This window comes from Anastrepha ludens, chromosome 4, assembly GCF_028408465.1.
Source record: "Anastrepha ludens isolate Willacy chromosome 4, idAnaLude1.1, whole genome shotgun sequence".
NCBI lineage: Eukaryota > Metazoa > Arthropoda > Insecta > Diptera > Tephritidae > Anastrepha > Anastrepha ludens.
The window spans coordinates 121,841,944-121,863,529 of record NC_071500.1 but is presented as its reverse complement, the minus strand read 5'-3'; the positions used below and the strand labels follow the sequence as shown (position 1 = coordinate 121,863,529).

Genomic DNA, 21,586 nt, shown 5'->3' with positions numbered 1-21,586 from the left:
AAACCATTTCGGATCGCATGCAGCAAGCCCTTACAATAATAAACAAATGGTGCACGGAAAAAGGGCTCTCCATCAACCCATCCAAAACAACACTTGTACCGTTTACTAGGAGAAGGAACATAAATCTCAAATGTCCGACCCTTAATGGAACAACACTTGAACTCTCGACAGAAGCGAACTATCTTGGCGTTAGTCTTGACAAAACGCTTACGTGGAATTCCCATATTGAGAGAGTTACTTCAAAAGCCACAAGGGCATTCTTTGCCTGTACAAGGCTTTTTCGTAAGACATGGGGACTAAACCCTAGAATGACCTTCTGGACATTCACCACAGTTGTAAAACCCATAGTCACTTATGCATCCTTAGCATGGTGGCCCAAGGTCAAGCAAAGAAAGGCGGCAAACGAATTAAGCAAACTGCATCGCCTGGTATGTGTTGGTATTACAGGGGCTATGAAAACATGTCCCACGGATGCATTGGGTGTGCTCCTGAACATACCACCGCTTCCAATTCTAATTGAAAGGGAAGCTCGCTCAAGTTCCTTAAGACTAAAAGGTATATCTGAACTTAAAAGTGGGGATATGAAAGGACATTTAAAGATCTTAGAAGACTTCCTACGTAGTCCCATTCTTCATAGGGATGACATACTATCACCCAAACCAATACTCTTCAGGAACTTCCAAGTTATAATCAATGAACGAACAGACTGGAGAACTAACTCTATCACTTTCAAACCTGGCTCCCAGCTATGGTTTACTGATGGGTCCAAATTGGAAAATGGTAGAACAGGGGCAGGAATCAATGGGCCCAAGTTCAAAAAATCGATTCCGATGGGATCCTACCCAACAATATTCCAGGCAGAAATACATGCCATTGAAATATGTGTGAGAGAATGCCTTAGAAGGAAAATGCGAGGTACTCACATCTACATACTTTCAGATAGCCAAGCGGCTCTAAAAGCCCTTCTATCAACAACTATCACCTCTAAATTGGTAAATGATTGCCTAAACCTCCTAAACACGTTAGGAAACCTCAACATAGTAACACTATGTTGGATTCCGGGACATGAAGGACATGAGGGAAATGAAATGGCTGATAACCTTGCAAAACAAGGAGCAAATATGCAACTTACTGGTCCTGAGCCTTTCTGTGGACTGACAAAAGGCCACATTAATGAATTCCTTAGGAAATGGGAAGAAAGAAAACTTGCCGCACACTGGCTAAACTGTGCCGGTCAGCGTCAAGCCAAACTATTCCTAAGTCCCAACAAAGGAATATCTAACAAACTTCTCTCACTAATCAGAGTAGATCTGCGTCTTTTAACCGGATACCTTACAGGTCACTGCAGCCTGAGGTACCATCTAAATAATATTGGTCTATCCGAGACCAATGTCTGCTGCTTTTGCGAAATGGACATAGAAAGCTCAGAACATGTGCTTTGTGAATGTCCTGCGTTGGTCAGACAAAGACTTCACCACTGTGTGGTATCGTAGTATCTCCATGCAATCTTTGGAACAAAAAACCCAAAACTGTGCTAAAATTTCTAAAAAGCCTAAAACTCTAGGGTTACAAAATTGGCCTTTCACAATAGATCAGCTCTGGTCGCAGTGCGTAATGGCCTTCTAGTAATAATAATAATCCTAGTTGCTTATTGATACATCTTAATATATAATAGAGTTTAGAGTCGTTGTCAATGTGATTTGCCTTTGATATCATTGTTGGCTCTATTGATTGCTCGTACTTTCTCGTTTTAAACTTCCCTGACGTATAATTCGTTATAAAGCATTGTGTTTGTGGGCGTGTTTGAAAAAACTATGCATTTATGTCCCAATGTAATGCTTATTCTTTTTAGAATAAAATATACTAGAATATTTGGAGGTTTGCACTTCGACCTTAAGATCTTTTGTGCCCTCCTCAGCACAATACCTTATCCAATCCCTAAAGTATAACTAAGATAGAGCTGCCTTTCTTCTGACTGTACCAGGCCGAGATGTCTACTCCTTCTTCTCGCTACGGCATCGCATTCGAGAAGAATGTGTGTATTTTTTTCTTAGGATCTGATTACAATCTACACTTAATGCTCTTGTTATGAGGTTTTCGCTTATTTTTTGTTATCTTTTGTACGTTCATATATATTTTTCGTATAGTCTGTAAGCAACTTGTTTGTTGATTAAGTAAATTAATAATTAAATAAAATATATTTTATCTCAGGTCAATTCACCCTGTTGACCATGCCATTCTCAAAAAGCTTACCAGATGATTATCATCGTATTGCGTGTTTACAAACCCTTCTCGGTTTCTCTTATACTAAACTTGATAGTCTGTCAACTAAACAAACTGAGGTGGGAACCAATGAGGCTAAAACTTGCCTTGCTGCCCGACAAATCGGTAAAAAATGCGTCTCAATAGGAAGAGACTCCACATGGCGTTAACAATAAATATATTTTAAAGCTATTCAAATACTTGCATTAACAGCCCATAGCTCAAGCTTCCTTAAACATAGATAGTTCTTCAAGCCAGTTTTAGAGAGTCGCAGTGCACACAGTGCTCCTAAAGCAAGGGCAGCGTTTTTGAAAATGGATCCAAGATTTTCCAACGTAGAGTTTTCGTATATGACCTCTAGATTTCAAATTTTCAAACCCCGAAATCGTACCTGATCCTATTTTAAAGATAAATGTATGTATTACTTATGTATGCACTTAAATGTAAACCACTTTCAGCGTAACCCAGGACCAACGACGGGGACGTAGTGGTAACCTGGTCCCATTTTGTTTTTTAAATTTTTTTTGGTTGATTTTTTGTTTTTTTATATTTTTTTTTTGGTTTTTTTTTGATTTTTTTAAATGTTATTATTAAATAAAAACTTGAGCGATAACGATACTCCTTGGAATCAAAATTTTGATTATGCATTAAGTGATGAAAATTCTACAACTGCTGTAAAAAGCTTCTCTAAGTATAACTCATCTTCGATTGTATTTATTTTATATCTCTCCCAAGTTTGCGAGAATTCACGGTGGAGTGACTCTCCACTTTGCTCGGACCAATATCCTAGACCATCATTGTGTTTTATGAATTGAAGACATTCCATAATGTGGGTTTTTAAGACATGAATTTTTAAGGTTACTGAGATGTCTTCAATTTCATGTAAAGCAATCAAAGCTTTGTTTAACTTATCCAAATGAACGTTTAGTTCTGGTCCTACTTTTCCAGATGTAAAACTACAATCGACAACTTTATTCATTATTACAAAAGCATTGGTAAAAGGTATGATTTTTAAATATCCCACAGTTTCATAAATCTCAGGATCATTTAGTTTGTGAGCTTCTTTTAAAAGTTTCCTACATGCATTGCCTTCGAAACAATCTCCGTGGTAGTTTTTGGAAATAAGTTTTAATTTTTTTGGCCATATCAAAGCTTTATCTTTTCCCAAAAGGGGTACTAAACCTTTCCAAAACAGATGGTTTACGAAGCCCATTAGCACGTGTAATTCAGGAATTACGCATTTTTCTAACACAGTGATGTCATCACTTTCGGTAAATAGAGGGAGGTTAATAGTGCTATGAAACTCTTTGCTGTTTTTCTTATTTCCACCAGCAAGATTGAACTGTTCATAATCGTTTCTTAAATCTCCGTATGATTTCAGTTTGATAACATTGCTTTCAAAATTATCTGCATTGGAACTACATTGATTGTAAAGCACATCTTCCTGTCCAGATGTCTTGTTTTCTTTCAAGTCGTTAAGTGAAACAAAACAATAAGGACAAGGAAACATTGCAGATGCCGTCTGTTGGCCATTTATGATAAGCATCAATTTAAAATGCGAAACGAACTTGAAGGGAATGTTATTTATTTTAGTGATGTCAAACAAAAGTTTTACGTTTTCATACGTTTCCTTTATCTTAGGTACAATGCATAGTAGTATAACTCGTTTCACGCTCATGAATTTTGCTTTCTTACTTGCGCTACCTCCCTCAGAATAAAGACTTCTCTGATTTTTATCATGAATTGTTAAATCATCATAGTTAAAATCATCACCATCAGAATTTTCTTGAAATATTGATAAAGAAATTTTAAAAAATCCGCGGCCCCCGTCAGCCATTGCTTTAACACAAACATTTCCTTCAAGTTTTCTTTCCATAATTACTGCATCAAAAAGTTCTTCCGCATTTGCGTAAACTACTGGTCTTTCTTCTTTTTTTGCATCATCACAATCAAAAAAGTATTTATCTTTTTTATATATATCTTGTAAAAGTTTCGATTTTTCTGACATGTGCTTCTTATAGTCAACGGGTACTGACTTTCTTCCAACATTTGATCTTAAAAAGTTAGCAATGCTTTTCATTTTATTACTGGATAAGCCAAGGTTTACTCGCAAATTATCCAAACGCTCTTCACTGAACGTAATGTCCTTTTTTCATTAGGATTAACAACAACTCTCATTTTAGAACCCTTCGTACTCAACTCAATTTTCTTATTCTTAATGTGTCGATTTATATCGTCTTCAGAATCAATTTTGGTTCTAATAATAGTTGACGCAACGATTTCTTGCTTGACATCAGGAAGTTTTTCTATTATTTTTAAAGCATTGCCTTGAATATTATTACATGAATGTTTTTTGCCTTTACCAAGTTCTTGTAAGCATTTTTTACATATTTGTATATTAGTTTTTTCCTTTTTTTGGCTGTCTTTCTTTGCAAGTTTGTCAATATTTGAGGATCCATAAAGACCATTAGTTGTATCAATCTTAGTTTCGAAATTTCGTTTACAACCCTTACCCTTTACTACTTTCTCATGACCTTTATATCTGCCTGTTAAACATACATAACAATTACAACTGTCCATAGATGTGCGAGTACTTTTAGGTAAAACCAAACTATTGTAATCTGGCATGTCTGGAAAAGGTCTTGTAAAAATGTTGTTACTTGCATCAAAAAGTGTGAGGTAGCAAGTTCTGCATATGCTAAGGGGGTATTTTTCGTTATTTAAATCATAATCTTTGTTTATAAATTTCTTTATCAATGTTTCATACTTTTCGTTTATAAGAAATTTATTCGGCTTTTTTTTGCCAAAAGAAATTTTTGTACCGCAAGGTCCGCAGACTTTACGTCTATTTTCATCGTGAGAACAAGCTTTCGTATTGTCCATTGCACCATTCTAAACAAGTCAAACACTACTTGAAAATATCTGCAAAGCCTTTTTTATTCGTAATTTAACAAAAATTATTTCAGTTTTTTAGTGTTGAATAGGACCAAAATGTTTGCGTCAAAGGTGATTTATATTAGGATTGTGAGTTTATTTTAAATTACAGGTATTTGTGTTGTTGAGATGATGGCTGCTAGACTACAAGTGACTTTTTAGATATTGTGAAATGTACAAATAAACGTCTAGCCTGGCAAGGCCTACTAGATCTTTATCTGGCGTAGACATGAACCTATGCACATTTAAACTGAAAATAAGTAATGTAAATCTTTCAACTAGATTTAAAATAGGATCAGGTACGATTTCGGGGTTTGAAAATTTGAAATCTAGAGGTCATATACGAATACTCTACGTTGGAAAATCTTGGATCCATTTTCAAAAACCCTGCCCTTGCTTTAGGAGCACTGTGTGCAGTTATAATTTCCAACTAACTAATATTATATAATATATTTTATCTATTTTTAATAAGTATTTAATATTTAATAAATTTACTAATTTTTTCCTTTGTCCTTCCAGCGTTAATTTCTTTGGGAGTGGCATAAATGTATTTACATGTACATAGGCACTCACTCCTCGTACGATGCATCCATCTAGTGAACAAATAAGTAGAAGTCGGCAGGATCTTGAAAGAGCAACGGAGTTATCGCTTTCCAATAATGTTTTGCCACATATACGATCGCATCATGGCAGTGCTGCCAATATATTCCACGATCAAACGGACGACTTTCGAAGAAGGTAAGAAAATTTCGAAATAATCTAGTTTCCTAGTGATTATTTTTATTTCTAGGTTAGATTTTGTGCCCACTGAATTTCCGAATTTTTTACAAACATTTTGTGATATGTACTTTCGACTTTTCCCTCAGGCCAGAACATTAGAATAAAATACTATGTGCTCTTCCTACTTCCATCGCAAATTTTTAATGAATAATCCAACCCGAATCAAAATAAAGAGCTTTCTAACTTTCTTGTTTCCTGATTATCTTTACGCAATAACTTATTGTCAATAATTTTGCCAATTTTCCGGCAGATATATTACGTTGAACATATCTCGAAATCATACAACCACATTTCCTGCAATAGCCAGTGTGCTTCTGCGTGACATACCAATAGTTAGGATTCTGATTGCGCAATTAAAATGATCGAAGACAACATAAAACTGTGAAGCGCTGAGGCAACATCAAAGTGAACACCAAAAGTTGGTGTCCAAATATTTGTTGGAGATGTTGGTTGGTTGGTTGCAATTCTTCTGAAATGACCTCTCAGAAGTCAATGAGCGTGTTTAACATTTCAGCCCTCCATACCTTATGGACGCAAGGCACTGACATTCTTGAAGGAAATCTTAGAAAGTCTTCCCGATATTATTCAGATCATAGCTGGGATAGCTTCTGCTTCAATGTCAACTCGGCTGATCAATAGAGATCTCATAAACACTAAAACTGATACATAGTGTTGCAAAGGCATTATATGACCGCAAAAAACTTAGAACCTATTCGTAATTCTATGCGTTCTGTAGAATGCTGGCCAGCGACATAAATAGTCATCCGGGTAGTAGTACCAGTTTTGTCGCGTGGGTTGATGTAGGATAGTGTGGCATAAGTGGGGTATCTCGATAGAAGGTCATCTGTTACGGGCCTTGGCCTGGGTAGCTTTAGTGCACCACGTTAGGTGGTTCCGGGTTCGAACTGTGGACTTGAAACATCAAATGATAGGTGTGCCCCTAGGCAGGTAATGGAACACCTCTGAAGGCATTTCTGCTATCAAAAAGCTGCTCAAATCCATGTTGTTACAGTTATGGTGAGGTTCCTTTACTCAAGTCTCCAAGTGTGGTTCTCTTGAGGGCAGGTCTACGAGCATAACCTATAATCGCCTATCCGTCTCTTCGTTTCCATGTGAAGTCCGGCTTTTTGAGCTTTTTTGTAAGTAACATATTTTAATATTAAAATCTTCATCATAATGTGTGTTGGATCATGTCAAAAAGATCATCATCAACGGTCTCCATAATTCTGGCTGCTTAGCTTTTCTGAAATCAAACCAAAAAACGCAATGACCTATGCTATCATTCGAAAATCTTAAATATGGGATTATTGAAAATAAATTTTATAATTTCTTTTGACTATTTTGTTGCCAAAAAAATTATTCGGAAGTCAAAATCAAACTAGTTAGTAGTTCACTAGGTTCGCGCTCAAACAAGCGCCAAGTAGGTGGCCTTTAACTGCTGTAGCTTCCAAATGCCTCCAGAAAAATTTACATCACTCTCTTTACAAAAACCAAAAAAAATATGGTAGGTACTGTTTCCCCATCGGAATTATAAAATCTATTATATTTTAAGACTACCGCCAAAATATTTCGGAAAAAATTTAAGATTTACGTAAGCTGGGCCGATTTGAAAATACCTCTAAAAATCGAGTTGACTGCAATTTAGCGGGCTCTGTTTCTCCTAGTGAATCCGCTCTAAACTTTAGGTCATTAACCATTTCAATTGAGGATGTAATTAAAGGTATTGGTGATCTTAGGACCTCGTCTCAAGCCGATGTAGCCGAGTTTTTTGTAAGAAAACTTGTTATGCCTAGCGAGTCTCGTACTTTTATTATTTCTCTCTGGCCTTGTTTCCAAGCTGACATATAATAGCCATGTGGGTTATATTCTTTCGCGCTCGTATTCGATGTTAGCTTTTATCCGCCGAAACTGTCATAACTGACTCTGTGGGCTGCCCTTTTCTTTTAGAAAAGATCCTCTAGAATTCTTCGCCATTCGGAATTCTTTAAAATTGTTTTTTTCTAAAAGCAATCCCATATCAAGAGCTTACGCTGAACTAAATTTAGTCTTCAATGCTTTAGATTTTGATTTCACGCATTCAAAACCGCCTTCAGTTAAATATTTACGTAGGTTTTTCTTTGCGCCACATCACTAGTATCTCATCTTAACTTATGAATTTTATATTTGCCCTAATTTTAGGATTGGTCTACATTTAGATTAATAAAAGTCAGTATGAGTTTCGTACTTCCAGGCTTGAAATAAGTAGAAGTAAATATATGGCATTCTTTCTACGAGTCCAAGCCAGTGTATTTGCTGGGCTTTTATGTATTTTATAATTTTTTGTCCTTTGATAAGGTGCTCAAGTTCAGAGTTGTATCTAATACGATTAGTGTCCTCCAGCCTGATTGGCTGGATATTTTTCTAAGTATGTATTTGCCTTTCAAACTTTGCTATTTGGCCCACGTCATCCACTTCACAACCGTATGCCATAATTGGGCGTAAGAGAGCATGAAATATACGTCGTTTTTGGTTTCTTGACAGGAGTTTGGACTTAGCATATGCCACTACCTTAACACTACCTGCTCTATTAAATTCTATGGTAGTGGTATGTCGTTTAACGCTGTTAATCATAAGTGGGAAGGGGCTCAATTCGCAATTCGTTGTTTAAATTTTCTATATTCATTCGTTGCTTAAAGTATCCATCTGCCAACAGGATTATCAACAACTACAAATCTACTCAGTGATTGGATGATAGTGTCGACTAAGAAGATTGAAAATGTATGGAGAAACAATTAAACATTAATTAAAAAAAAACACGTTTAATATTTACTCGAAAAGAGTTATGCTCGCATTTGCGTCAAGAGCATAAGAGAATCCGCCATGTGACTGACAACTGGTATTTTATATTATTATTGTTATTGACGCTATTTTCGTCACAACAACAGTGCACTAATTGTTGACTAGCAATGGCCGATTGTTTTTGCCATCGAGAGAGAAGTAGTCAGTCGAAAGGTGTTGCAAATAAATGAATTTGAAATTACCCATGTCTTGCTGAAAACGACTTTCGAAAACTCCTTTAAAATCTGCTTAAAGTCTCTAAAAATCTAGCGCTCTTAACGATAACAATATTGAACAGGTTTCCGTTATTTTTTGTCGTAAAAGAATTGGTTCTATTCGGTGACTGTCACCGTTCGTTCACTCATGAAATTCAGATTATGTGAGCGCAGAGTAGTATTTGCAGCTTTGTTGATAATGTATGCCTTATGTATGTGTGCGTGCAGCAAGTTGCCCCTGTCTACCCAGCTTCAGAAACTAGTTTTACGATTTGAGCGAGCATCGAACGTTTGTTAGGCAAAAACGAACCGATTGGTGAGCGCAACTTGAGAATTCGAATGCATCATTGTATAAGTATAATATTTACCTGCCAGTCTCTCTAACAACTTGGCCATATGAGCCTATGGGTATATATGTATGTAAGTATGTATGTGTATGAGCATTAAACTTGGTAAACGAACAGAGTGACTTTTAGCAATTAAATATGAAATATTGCAGGTGAATACCGTAACTCAGATTTTGTACATAAAATATTTACTCTGAGGAAGTTTTCAATGAGATAGGCCACACGATAAAGGTAGGTCATTGATAGACTCCTATTTGTTTTAATAGTACTGTCATGTGTGCTTAATGGAGAATATCGACGCTTTAAAGGTGGTTTTCTAAATATTCGATTACTTGCTTAATCAGAACATAATCGGCGTATGGTAAAAATATAATTTTTAGCTATTAACCGAAACAAAAAACAACAGCTGAGAAAATAAATAAGAGCTATTTTCCAGAGAATTAGGATATCACACGTATAATCCATGCAATTTTTGATGGCTTAGTCCCATATATACATATATGTGGCGTTTTCTCGAATTCATCTAACATCCTTCACAATTTATCGCCCGATGGCTCTTCCAGTCATTTGATACAAACCGAAGATTCATACAGACTCTTATCGTGTGCCGTCGATTCATGCGCTGGAAAATATTGTTATATATCATATACTACAATAACGTAGATTTGCTGACGTGCACTGTCGCTATTGACATCAACGGCCTTAAAAACCGTGCCGAGGAAAATACAAATTATCTGCTGGTTCTGCTAAAATTGCTTAGGTGGTTAGCCCGCCAGTTAAGGAGAAGAATATTAATAATATTCCCATTCAACCAACGTATGACATTAACAATGATGGCATTAGTCCTTGTATAGGAAGATCTTTGAGTCCATGGTGCAGTGTACGTTGGTTCTTGAAACACGACTGAAAATATACTCAGCGTCAGCAGCAACGTTTGAGGATGATTTAAGAATAGAACAGCAAATTGAACTTTCCATATGAATAACCTGTGCGTTAGGCCTTAAATGAATTTATAGAAATATATTTACGAAATCTGCGAAACACCATAATGATATAAACAGATATGTTCTAATAACGGTCACCCCTCGGCACAAACCGTGAAATTTCGTAGTAAATTTGCATAATTTGTATTCCTATGTCAAAAACATGTATTTCTTGTATGTGGCGCACTACTTTAACACAGATCCCAAAATCGCCCTATACGCACACCCCTTTAAGGATTGCTTGATGGCACTAAACACCCATCACCCTGTAGAACAAATACAACCGCCGCCACTTATTAGACCACCACCAACTAGCCAACAAACCAGACAGTAAATAACCTACCGAGCTAACTTCAATGTGAAACTTATCAACGCCAACAGCAACACCAACATAACACCAATACCAAAAAAGTAACAACACCAACATTATCGCATATTCATCTCGCAATCAGCGAAACGGTAAGCAAAAAAGTTCGCATTGCCACTGTGAACACCGAATCTCCGCAACGAATATCAGTTGACGAACTTCAATCGTAATGGCGAGTTCAATTGTTAGTTCCGCTGTCAAGACCGTGGAGCGGAGAGTTGCGCGTGTGGCTTATCTTTGAACGTAGTGGGCAAAATCGAATCGAAATTGATTGTCTATTTATAATTTTTGATTGATATATGAAAATGTAAATTGCAAATACCCCGAAATAAGAAATATGAAATTGAAGTGTGTCTAAAAAACCAACGAGAAAACCAATGAGAAGGGAATAAAACCACCTGTGCGCGCTTGTGTTGAATTAACAAAAACGCAAAACAAAAAACGCGAATCACATACAACTTTGTGTATGAATACGAGCACGTACACACACACCTGTGTGGGCGCGCAATACAAAAAAGAGATATACACATACGTATCTGAACACACACACACAAACACGTGTCTTTTTACCTTGACGTCACGCCGCTTTTTATAACCTGCCACCAGTAGAAACGAAACCGAGCGTTGGCTATTCTCCCGCTCAACCGAAGCACGAAACATATAATATCTTAGATACGTCTAGATAGTAACGCGTCAACCCCGGCTCCCAACGAACGACGAGGTGGAAGCAGCAGTGATACCACAATAGCGCAAATACCAAAAGCCAATGGCAAAAGCCAAGCAATTAAACGGCTCACATACATATAAAGGCAAAGAAATATATCACATGTAAATGTGTTACGCATAAAAAAAAAATAAAAAATTATGTATCGTATATTAATACATATGTATGTGTGTACAAAAATAAGAAATAAATAAATACTCGTAATACAAGTGCAAAAAATTACAACTCTCCCATGAAAATAAATACCAACTTTGCCAGCAACAACATATCAACAAAGTTTTCGCAACTAAAAGTACAAACACCAATATATGTTTAATACATACATACATACATACAGCAAATACATATTCAAGCTTTGAAGCATCATTAAAGTGGTTCTCACATCGCTTCAACGAATGTATGTTCCAGTCTAAAATTTATTTCAACCAAAAAAATAAAAGCACTAAAAATGTTTGTTGCTGTATATCCCAACAAAAATGACACTTACTTAAAATTTAACAATGAAGAATCACAAAAAAATACTAAAAATGTCACTTTAGAAAACAAGAGTACGTGTATGCAGAGACAACATACCTTCAATAAATAAAATATATTTAACATTTCCTCTCCACATTCCAACAACTATAAAAGGCTTATTAACAAAAAACAAAAAAAAAACATCACACAGCTGCACGGGAACCCACGATAAGGCAAAGAAAAAAATCTCTCGCATACATTTTCAAGCAGAGAATATCGCATATATACATACATATACATATATATTGTAATAACGGAAGCAGCCCCAACAACGTGCGAGTTTTGCTCAAAATGGTATTCTACATATCGTTTTTTGGCAAAAACATCGACCCACCGGACAAAGCGGCCAACGAAAAGAGGTGAGTGGAGCCTGCTCGAATAAGTTGCGATCGAAAGCAACAGTAGTAGCAAAAGTCCTGTGTCATTACCCTCAATGAAATGCTAATTTTTATAGCACATATGCACACATACTTCTTTATAAATACAATGCAATAAGTATATGAATGTATGCATGTGGTGTGGCTAAATATTGCAAACTACGTAATTCAATTCAAAACAAAAAAATTTGCTCATAAAAGAGATTCCCGAAAACCACAATCCTCCGTCACAAAAAAATAGCAGAAAACAATTGCGACTTTTGTCTGCGACACAAGCAACATATTACAGGGTCAAAGTCCGTAAAAACGTTAAATTTAACTCAGGCTTATTTTTTTTTATTATTATTTATTGTTGTGATTCTTATTGTCTTATAAATGCGTTCATTTGTACATATTAGGGTGGTTAATACTCTTGGAAAAGTAAAATCTACACTTTGTTAAAAGGATAAGAAGCAGGAGAAAGCTTGTCGCAGGATATTTCTTTGACAACTAGAGCACTTAAGCGAGTTTAATATTTCATTCGCCGTGCAGATGTCTAAAATTCTCAATAAGATTAAAAATCGCAGTATATTTCACTTTTTATTTTAATTCGATATTGTCTAAAATTTCGTAACGCAAAGTCTTAAGCAAATTAATATATGAGAATTAATATTCAGTCTAAAACATTCATGGCGCGATTCGTTTACGAAACGGTGTTCAGTGACGGAGCTCGCTTCTGGTTTATAGAATTTGACAGCCAGCAAAGTTGTCACATGCGGAGTGACATTAAGTCACATGGACTGATCAACTATCGAAACACCTAAGCAATGACTGTTTATTGCGATTAGAGAAAGGCACACCAGTGTTCTATGGCTATTTCTATATAAATTTTCCAAACACTACAGCAATATTACTCATTGCAACTAAGACCCCATAGAGAGAATTTAGAGGATAGGGAAAGACTTGCCAGATTTTTTTAAGAATCATAATAGTTTGTCAAGGGAAATAAAATCTAGTTCGTTTAATACACTCGTCCCGAAATTGTACAATTAAAGGCCGACGAAACCAGGCCAGTGTCAGAGAAAATGCTCTGTACTATTCTCATCCTCCCAACAAGATGTACACAATACTATATATTATAAATACACTAAAAAGTCTTTCCTATGGAATCTGGCCCGTAATTAGTCTTATCACTCCTTAGCTTGAGCAAATTTCGGCCAACCTGTCAGGTCTTTTCATCGTTTTGCAGTGTTAATCCTGCAACGAAGGCTCTCATTAACTTTATTAATAAACACTTTAATGTTAACGACTTGATTTCTCCCGTCCAGTTGGACGCCCAAAAGTACCACAGTTTTCCTATTCATCAGCACCAAAGCACCACAGTGCTCTAGCACCCACGAAAGTTCAAGCTCACTCCACCTTGCAGCAGAGTTTAACTCTAACTTAAGTTACTGGTCTATTTTTGAAAAGGTTCGAACGGTTCCTAAGGCTTTTAGAGCAGCTTGGCTGCCACTGAATCTCCTGATTGATTTGTTCTCGGCACCTTTCGCCAATTATCCAATCTTACTACTTTCAGTATTGGTGCTATGCTTTTGTTATTTAATGGTTTGGGTAACAACTATTTCGTGTTCAAAACTGATAGTGGTAGTCATAACAGACTAGTGCCAACGCCCTTAAAATATGTTTAGTCCATGCATTTTCTCATGGTGGTTGCCAATGATAACATATCCGATGAAGCGTCTCTTGGAGTGTGTGACAGAAAGATTCTCTGGAAGATTTTTTGACCTTTGCGCGTTGGTGACGGCAAGTAACGGAAGCGATGGAACGATTACCTGTATGAGCTTTACGGTGACACCGGCATTGCACAGTGAATAAAGATCCAGTGGCTTCGTTGGCTAGGTCATGTCTTTCGAATGGTTACAATCGGTGTGTCTATCAAAAATAATATCCAAAATTTCAGTACGATGCATTCCTCCTTGAAACGTGTTTAGGTCGAGCTTCTCTTCCAGTGCAGATTTCTATGCCTGCTGCAAATGGAGACTTCTTCTGTCTGATTCCGCCTGGACAAGGCAAATGTTTTTGAGCTTTCTTCTAAAATAGATATATATGTGACATTAAAGATTCATAAAAATATCTCGAAAGAAAAATGTTTAGCCAAACTAAATCGTAAAACGGCGGGCGCCGTAGCCGAATGGGTTGGTGCGTGGCTACCATTCGCAATTCACAGAGATTACGTCGGTTCGAATCTCGGTGAAACAACAAAATTAAGAAAAACAAAAAGCATTTTTCTAATAGCGTCACCCCTCAGCAGGCAATGGCAAACCTCCGAGTGTATTTCTGCCATGAAAAAGCTCCTCATAAGAATATCTGCCGTTCGGAGTCGGCTTGAAACTGTAGGCCCCTCCATTTGTGGAACAACATCAAGACGCACACCACAAATAGGAAGAGGAGCTCGGCCAAACACCCAAAAAGGGTATACGCGCCAATTATATATATATATATATAAATCGTCATACAAGTATTAGAGAAAATCACAATAACTGCAGGTATTCATTTCGAAAAACACATATACTAACTTTACTGATTTTAGCAATTTTATTCTATAAAACAAGTGTTGAAATATTCTAAAATAGGAATTTTCCTATAATATTTGAACCACCCTAGTGCGTTTACACACTTAGGGTGAACAAGCTACGGCGGCCTTAAATAAATAAGAGCATTCTTACATTCCATTTGCATCATATTTCTTACAAAAATTTATTTTCAATTTCTGACATATGTATTTACTAAATGTACTTTCGTTAAGCACTCCTCCTCTAACCCTATCGATGTACTATTGTTTGAAGCAGTGCTGTAACTATTCTTCTGTTACTTTCTTCAAGACGCGTGTCGCTTTCTCCCTCACAGTTTCCAGCTTCAACGGATCTCAATTTTTTTTTGTTTTAATACAGTTTTCACTTAAGAAAACAGGTAGAACTCGTATGACGTAAGATCGGATGATCCGATGACTGCTTATTCATGACGATCCATTCTAATACCGGAATGCTCTACTTTTCTTGAAACCTGCGACAAAGTGAAATGTGCTGGCGCATTGTCTTGCTCCCTTGTTATACTTAAAAGTTTTCCTGCGTAACAAAAAAATATCAAATGCTAACGAATGATGGGTGTTCTGATTTGTTTAGAGAAGCGAGAGGAACTGCATTCGAAATGGAAGACGCTAAACAGCTGTCGCTGGTGTTTGACTCATGCGTACGTCTTCCACATCGTATTTAACAACCATACCTCGTATTAAGCACTACTAACTTCATCTATGACAGCCTATACCGAGTTATCGGTCCACGTATTATTGAGAAATTTTTAATTTCCCTTTGCAGCTGCCGCTGCTTCTAGATGTGATGCTCCCCAGAGGCCTGTCTGGAATGTGGTTATGTATGAATATGAAAGCATGCGTTAAAGCGCACTGTTAATGCCGACTGGCTTTCCTTGGCGCTTAGTAAAAATCAACTGATCATTCACTGATCATGTAATTATTTTTTGTACATTTTTTGCTACACACTTTCCAGTCTAACTACATACTTCCCTGCCTTAGCTTATTAACAATTCTTACTTTATTGTGTTCTAATTGGCTTAATCGAAGGTCAAAGTAAATGCTCGACACAACATTAGCATTTAAAATAATGAACTGCACTTAGGGGTATTTGTACCTTCACTTTTTTATTAAATCTGTTACGTTAGCAATATTGAATTGTGACCATTGAACTTTTTGTATAATTGACGCCATAGTAGAACCGACATCTAAATAGGCACTATAAAATGAAATCTGTTCTGGTTCGTTTTATTTTATGAGATTTATTAATAAAGGGAAAGAGAGGATTTATGTAGTGTTATTAACGTTTTGTAGTTCACGTTTTCTAATTTGAACTTTCTTTTTAATATTCGTCTTGTATATTCATTAGTCACTTTTTCAAAATGGATAATTTTTGTTTTTGAAAGAAGTTTCAATCAAAATGTCACAAACATCATCGAAGCACCCACTAATACTATAACACCTCGGGTAAAGTCCCCTCCTGGACCTAACATTATTACATCAGAATGGAACCACGTATATGTCTGCTGACACAAGAGGTGCCTGCGTCTAGGTTCCTCTCCTGTGGGCGCATGGAGACTCCACGCCTTCCATAATATCCATTTCTTTCTCAGTGTTTTTGGAGTGATTGATATATCAGAATTTTTGCGATATTGTGAAACTTACAAGCTATTGTCTTGCTTTCGTCAGGATTGCGACTGCAAACGCCCTTAATGCGTCCCCTTTGACGCTGGACGAGCACATACCCTGTACAAGTCCGATCTTAGACCGTTGCGAGCTCGATCTTTGCTAAAGCGAATGCCGTGCATGTCCACATGCTCTGCGCTCTCTATTGAATTGGGGAGTAGAGGCTGTCTGTAAGCTGGAAGCGATGTGGATACTCCAGCCGTGACCGGTGATTAGTTGAGTGAGGTAATAATCAATGTCGCCATGTCATCTATTCACCCACTTCTCCAAGTTCGGGTTAAGTCTGTGTGTCCAACGGGCTTTTGTAGACGCTTTACATCTTCTTTGCCCCTCGGTTATGGATGGTGCTCTTTCTATAGCTTTTTGTGCCGTCGGTTTTGCTCCTTGTACACCGTATACGCGATAGGGCGCTCTTGCGTGGATATCTACCGGTATCTTTCCGGATACGGATACTTATATGGTATGTATGTAGGTATGGACCGCATAATCCTCTTAATTATAGAGGTATTGTGGTATAATTATCGCGAAACATTTTTAGCACGCGTTCCCCGTACTGGTTTTTTGACTCACGCTCTCAAATCGCTTTCTTGATGTTTGAATTGCATGTCGTACTACTAAACCCCTGCCTAGTCCCCAGTAATGATGCGTTTGATGTATGTCGGATTCAGCCTTGGAAATCATATCTTTGACGATATCAACGGGGTCCCTTATTTGTATGAAATTCAAGTTCTTTGAGACCAACTTTGCACCAACACGGCGCAAACCCAAATCATTAACTACAATGTCCTGAACGCCTCCATAAGCAATGCTCAAGACCTCTGACAATAATCTGCCACAACAGCAACAAACTTTGCCAGCTCTCTGATGGCTAATTTCAGGTTATTGATCAACTTTTCCTTCCTTTTATTGATGTTTTCATCAGTTTTCAATATCGATGGCCTGCGACTACGTTCCCTCTACGTCATCCTCGATGTACTGGCGATCAGTATCATTACCGAAACAGTTTCAAAACATTTTTAAGGTTTTCGCACCATTGAATCAATTTTTAAGGCAACATTTTATCCAAACTCATTGTTGCTAAACTTAAAAAAAATTCGAAACACGTGCAGAGGTAGATTCACTCAAGACGGCGCAACTTTTACAAATGTCAAGCAATGGCGATAAAATTTTGGTTGGAATGTTAATCACAGATGTGGTAACCTAACAAAAACCTGAACTCGAATCACTTTAGCTAAATCATCATCTGGACATTTCTTCTAATATGTGACATGGTATAGAACTTCTGACGGCGTACCAAATCTACCGAAACCAACTTAAATCTTTCTGGTAAAAGAAGCAATATTCTCTAGAGCAGGGTTGGGCGTGTGCACTAAATAATTAATGTAATACGCGGATGAAGATTTAGTGATAATGAAACCCTTACTTGAACTATCCCTAAAAATTTAGTGAAAGTGCAGTTTAGTTGTAGTGCAAAATGCCCAACCCTGCTCTAGAGAGTTGACTTGTAGCATTGAACAATCACTCACTGGCCACACTTGTTAGCGGAGCAGATACATATGTAGGTATTTTAAAGCCAATTTTTTAATAGTATTCGAGATTGTAGAAAAACTTAAGGTTATTATAACTTCTGAAACAAAAAACATCAAGAAATTGTTCGGTCATTTGTGTGGTCATATGTATATACTCGTACTTATATAACTGCCACCTACATCCTTTGTTAAGTGCTTTACCTCGCTTTTCCTCCAATTTGTGATGTGTACGTCTTGGCGTTGTTCCACAAATAGAGAGTCCTACAATTTTTTGGTTTCAGCGGTTTTCGAACCCAGGTCCTACCGAATGGTAGTCACGCACCAATCCATTCGGCTTTGGCGGCCATTCTAACACTTCTTTAGTTGCTTTATTTATAGATTAACATCCATTCAATATCTTGCCTCCCTCTTCTTTCGTCATGTTCATGTTCGTTTTCGAAAGTGTTTACATGTAATACTTATATATTTATAAGTGTATTTGTTATGTATAAATTTATGTTCTTAAAAACCATTGGTTGTAATTTTGCTGAGAACTTCTCTGTCTCTTACCACATTCCACAACTCTCCGATATTGCCGATTGCCGTCCAGTGCCTAATATTTCGCAGCTATGATATCTGCTTCCTCCCAATCCCACGTCTTCCTTCAATTGTCCCTTCCAGAATGAGTTTTAGCAATTTTTACATACTTTTCGTTTCGTAGAATATGCCCTAGATAAGTCACCGACACAAGAAGCTGCTTACTTCGATTCATTGGCGAATAACATTTTTGTTTTTATGTTTTCTTCTTTCATCTATTAAGTGCAAAATTTCTTCTGCCATCCTCTTTGTTTTAGGCTTATTGGACTTTTTACTAGGACTTTGTGTGCAAGTGTTGATAATGTTGTTACTATTTATGTTGCTCCGATCTGAATTCATGGGTTGGATATTACTAAGATGATCATTAGGGAGTTGCGAACGATTTCGTTTTCTTTTATAATTCTGGGGTTAAGTTTCCGCTTGTGTTGTTCCTTTTTGCACCTTGTAAGTTTCAATTTCATATTGGCTAATAATAAGCTGAGGTCTGGAAAAATATTAGCTCCGGAAGAAGTAGATACTTTATTAATTGCAGCCAAATCGCTTGTTTTTAGTATACTCGTAGCGTCCTGTAGCGATTTCCAAATGTACTTATACAGCCTTCTAGGTGGAAAGCAATACCAAATGTTTGAGATTTATGTGGACTTGAGATTTATTTATTTTGCCATTGTCTTGGCAAAATGGAATTAACCGGTCATCCCTTTCATTTCGATTTCCATGACCGAAGCCTCCAGTTACGCCATGAACGCGTGCCGAGCCAACTTTGACATTGAAATCTCCTTGTGTGATGTTTAAGTGATGTGGTTTAGTAAAAATTAAGAGTCATGTCTTTCCAATAAAAAATCATTACGTTGATAACTTTTATGGTTCTCAAATTATAATTTAAGTCAAAAAACACGTTTTTTTAGTTTTAAAGCATAGTACTAATTTCGAGTTTCATTCGAAATGGCTATTAATCCATTAACTTTATATGAATCCATACAAATTGCATTGCTGAGAAATATCGTATGTACTATATCTCACGGCAAAGTAGTACTCAGCTCACGCCGTGAAAACAACTTGCAACGTAGTTCGAATTATCCTCACCAGAGCAATTAGAGTTCGCGGTGAGCCAGTGCTTCCCTCACAATAGCGCTCCATATGACTCGGTTCATTGTGTCGCTTCACCTAGCATTTATAAGGCGTAAATCTTCATCAACATCGTCTGCTCAGCTTCTTGCCGGCCTTCCACGCTTTTTACTGGAGATCTCTTTCGTAATTCTGCTGTCGTCTATCCTGAGTAGGTGTCCAACCCATCTCAATGTGATATCAGCTGTTCGATCTCATCATTATATCTGATTCTGTGAGAACCATCAGGTTCCTTGCCTGATCTAAATGTCCTTCTAAGTATTTTATTCTCAAAGCGGAGAAGGTAGTTCTTTATCTTAGTCCGAATACTTCCAAGATATGGCATTTTGAAGCGAAATGTCTTCGCAAAGAGTACTAGTAAATCTTCTTAATATTTTTGTGTGCCAATATACTCGTATATCATCATTAATTTGTTTCAAAACACTTTTCTTACCAAAATTGCTTACTGCAAATTGTTTCTGGGGCGCTGCTCATTGACGTTTCCTTCCATTTGACAATCAATGTTGCTAGCAACATTTCACGGCAAGCCAAATGCATGTTGCTGGCGAAATTTTACGGCTGCGCAGTTAGTACTAGCGCTATTTGCAGCGCATAGGAATTGAGCACCCCTTTCTTTCATTTAATTTGAATGGGCTTAGCTTCATTTGTGAATTTTATGTTGCAGACATGGTTGCAACGAAGCCGAAGATGACTTTCGTTACTGCTAGTAGTGCTAAAAAATGTTAATTGCCCTCTGTAGTTGGAGTAGTAGTAAAGAACTTTGTATAGACCAGAGCGGTATTTGCGAAATTATTCTTGTGTACATATTTTAGCAGGTAGGCGAGTGATAATGCGAAAACAACAAAGGTTTGAAACTCTTAAAAATACAGGCTAGCGACTCTGGAAAGACCTAAAGAAATGTCCCAAATACCATATATCAAAATGGAAAAATATTCAAAACCTCTGCGATTACTTGTACTTGAACTTGTACTTTTTACTATTAAAAAAAATCGCAAGATGTTTTCACAGCTTCTAGTTAACATCATGATTCAAAAATATATTATGAATTATTGAATGTGGCTACAATAACATCTCTGTTTGCTTTTACGAATCATCTGATTGTTGGTCATATAAGTTCTCAAAGCCAAGCAAAACAAGTACAGCAAGTAAAGCCAGCCTGTATTGGGCCAGCACCTTTAAGACTATAGAGACAATCCGGATTTGTATGAGAGGAAGACGCAATTTTTATCATCATTTGAACTTAACTTACGTGTACAGAATAAAAGCTCCATATCTCTTCAACTGCGGTTGTAATTAAATCAAGTCCCCCTAGATTGACAAAATCTGCCACTGTGTTGCGACCTCTTTTAAACTACTTTCCATTTATTCGTCTACGCGTTGCTTTCTTGCATCGTTTTTTGCGTTTGTAAAATTGTTTGTTCATTTGATTTATCTTTTAGTTTCTGATAATTATTAAATACTTATGAATGCAATAAATACAATTACGTTTCTAAAACATTTCTACTTCACTTCATACTTAATATTCGTGTTTTTGGTACGGTTTATGCACATGCACACATATTTACTTACGCGTACATTTGTATGTAACCTCCTACTCGCCAGTCGAAAGTTTTGTTGATAAAATGCCAAACCGCTTGCTCACCTTAAACGAAATGAACTAGCAAGTTTTCTTATGAAAATGAAATGATGTACTTTGAAATGCTCAATGTTATATTACGCCATAATATATGGCACCTGTTCCTGTCCAGCTCGCTGTCAATCTGTGTACGCTATGCAAAGTGG

The 21,586-nt window shown here is 36.9% G+C and overlaps 1 protein-coding gene across 2 annotated transcripts in view; it reads left to right on the top strand.

The window, feature by feature from the left end:
* The window catches only part of LOC128860927 (mitogen-activated protein kinase kinase kinase 13), a 55,064-nt gene that overhangs the window by 7,077 nt on the left and 26,401 nt on the right, over nucleotides 1-21,586 (top strand). The window contains exon 2 of one of the 2 annotated variants that reach the window (XM_054098723.1): nucleotides 5,716-5,934. In XM_054098723.1, the coding sequence (XP_053954698.1) occupies nucleotides 5,780-5,934 (155 nt within the window). In that variant the 5' untranslated portion in view covers nucleotides 5,716-5,779. Of the gene's footprint in view, nucleotides 1-5,715; nucleotides 5,935-10,447; nucleotides 12,305-21,586 lie in introns of those variants that run through there. The other variant, XM_054098724.1, reaches the window with a different exon arrangement.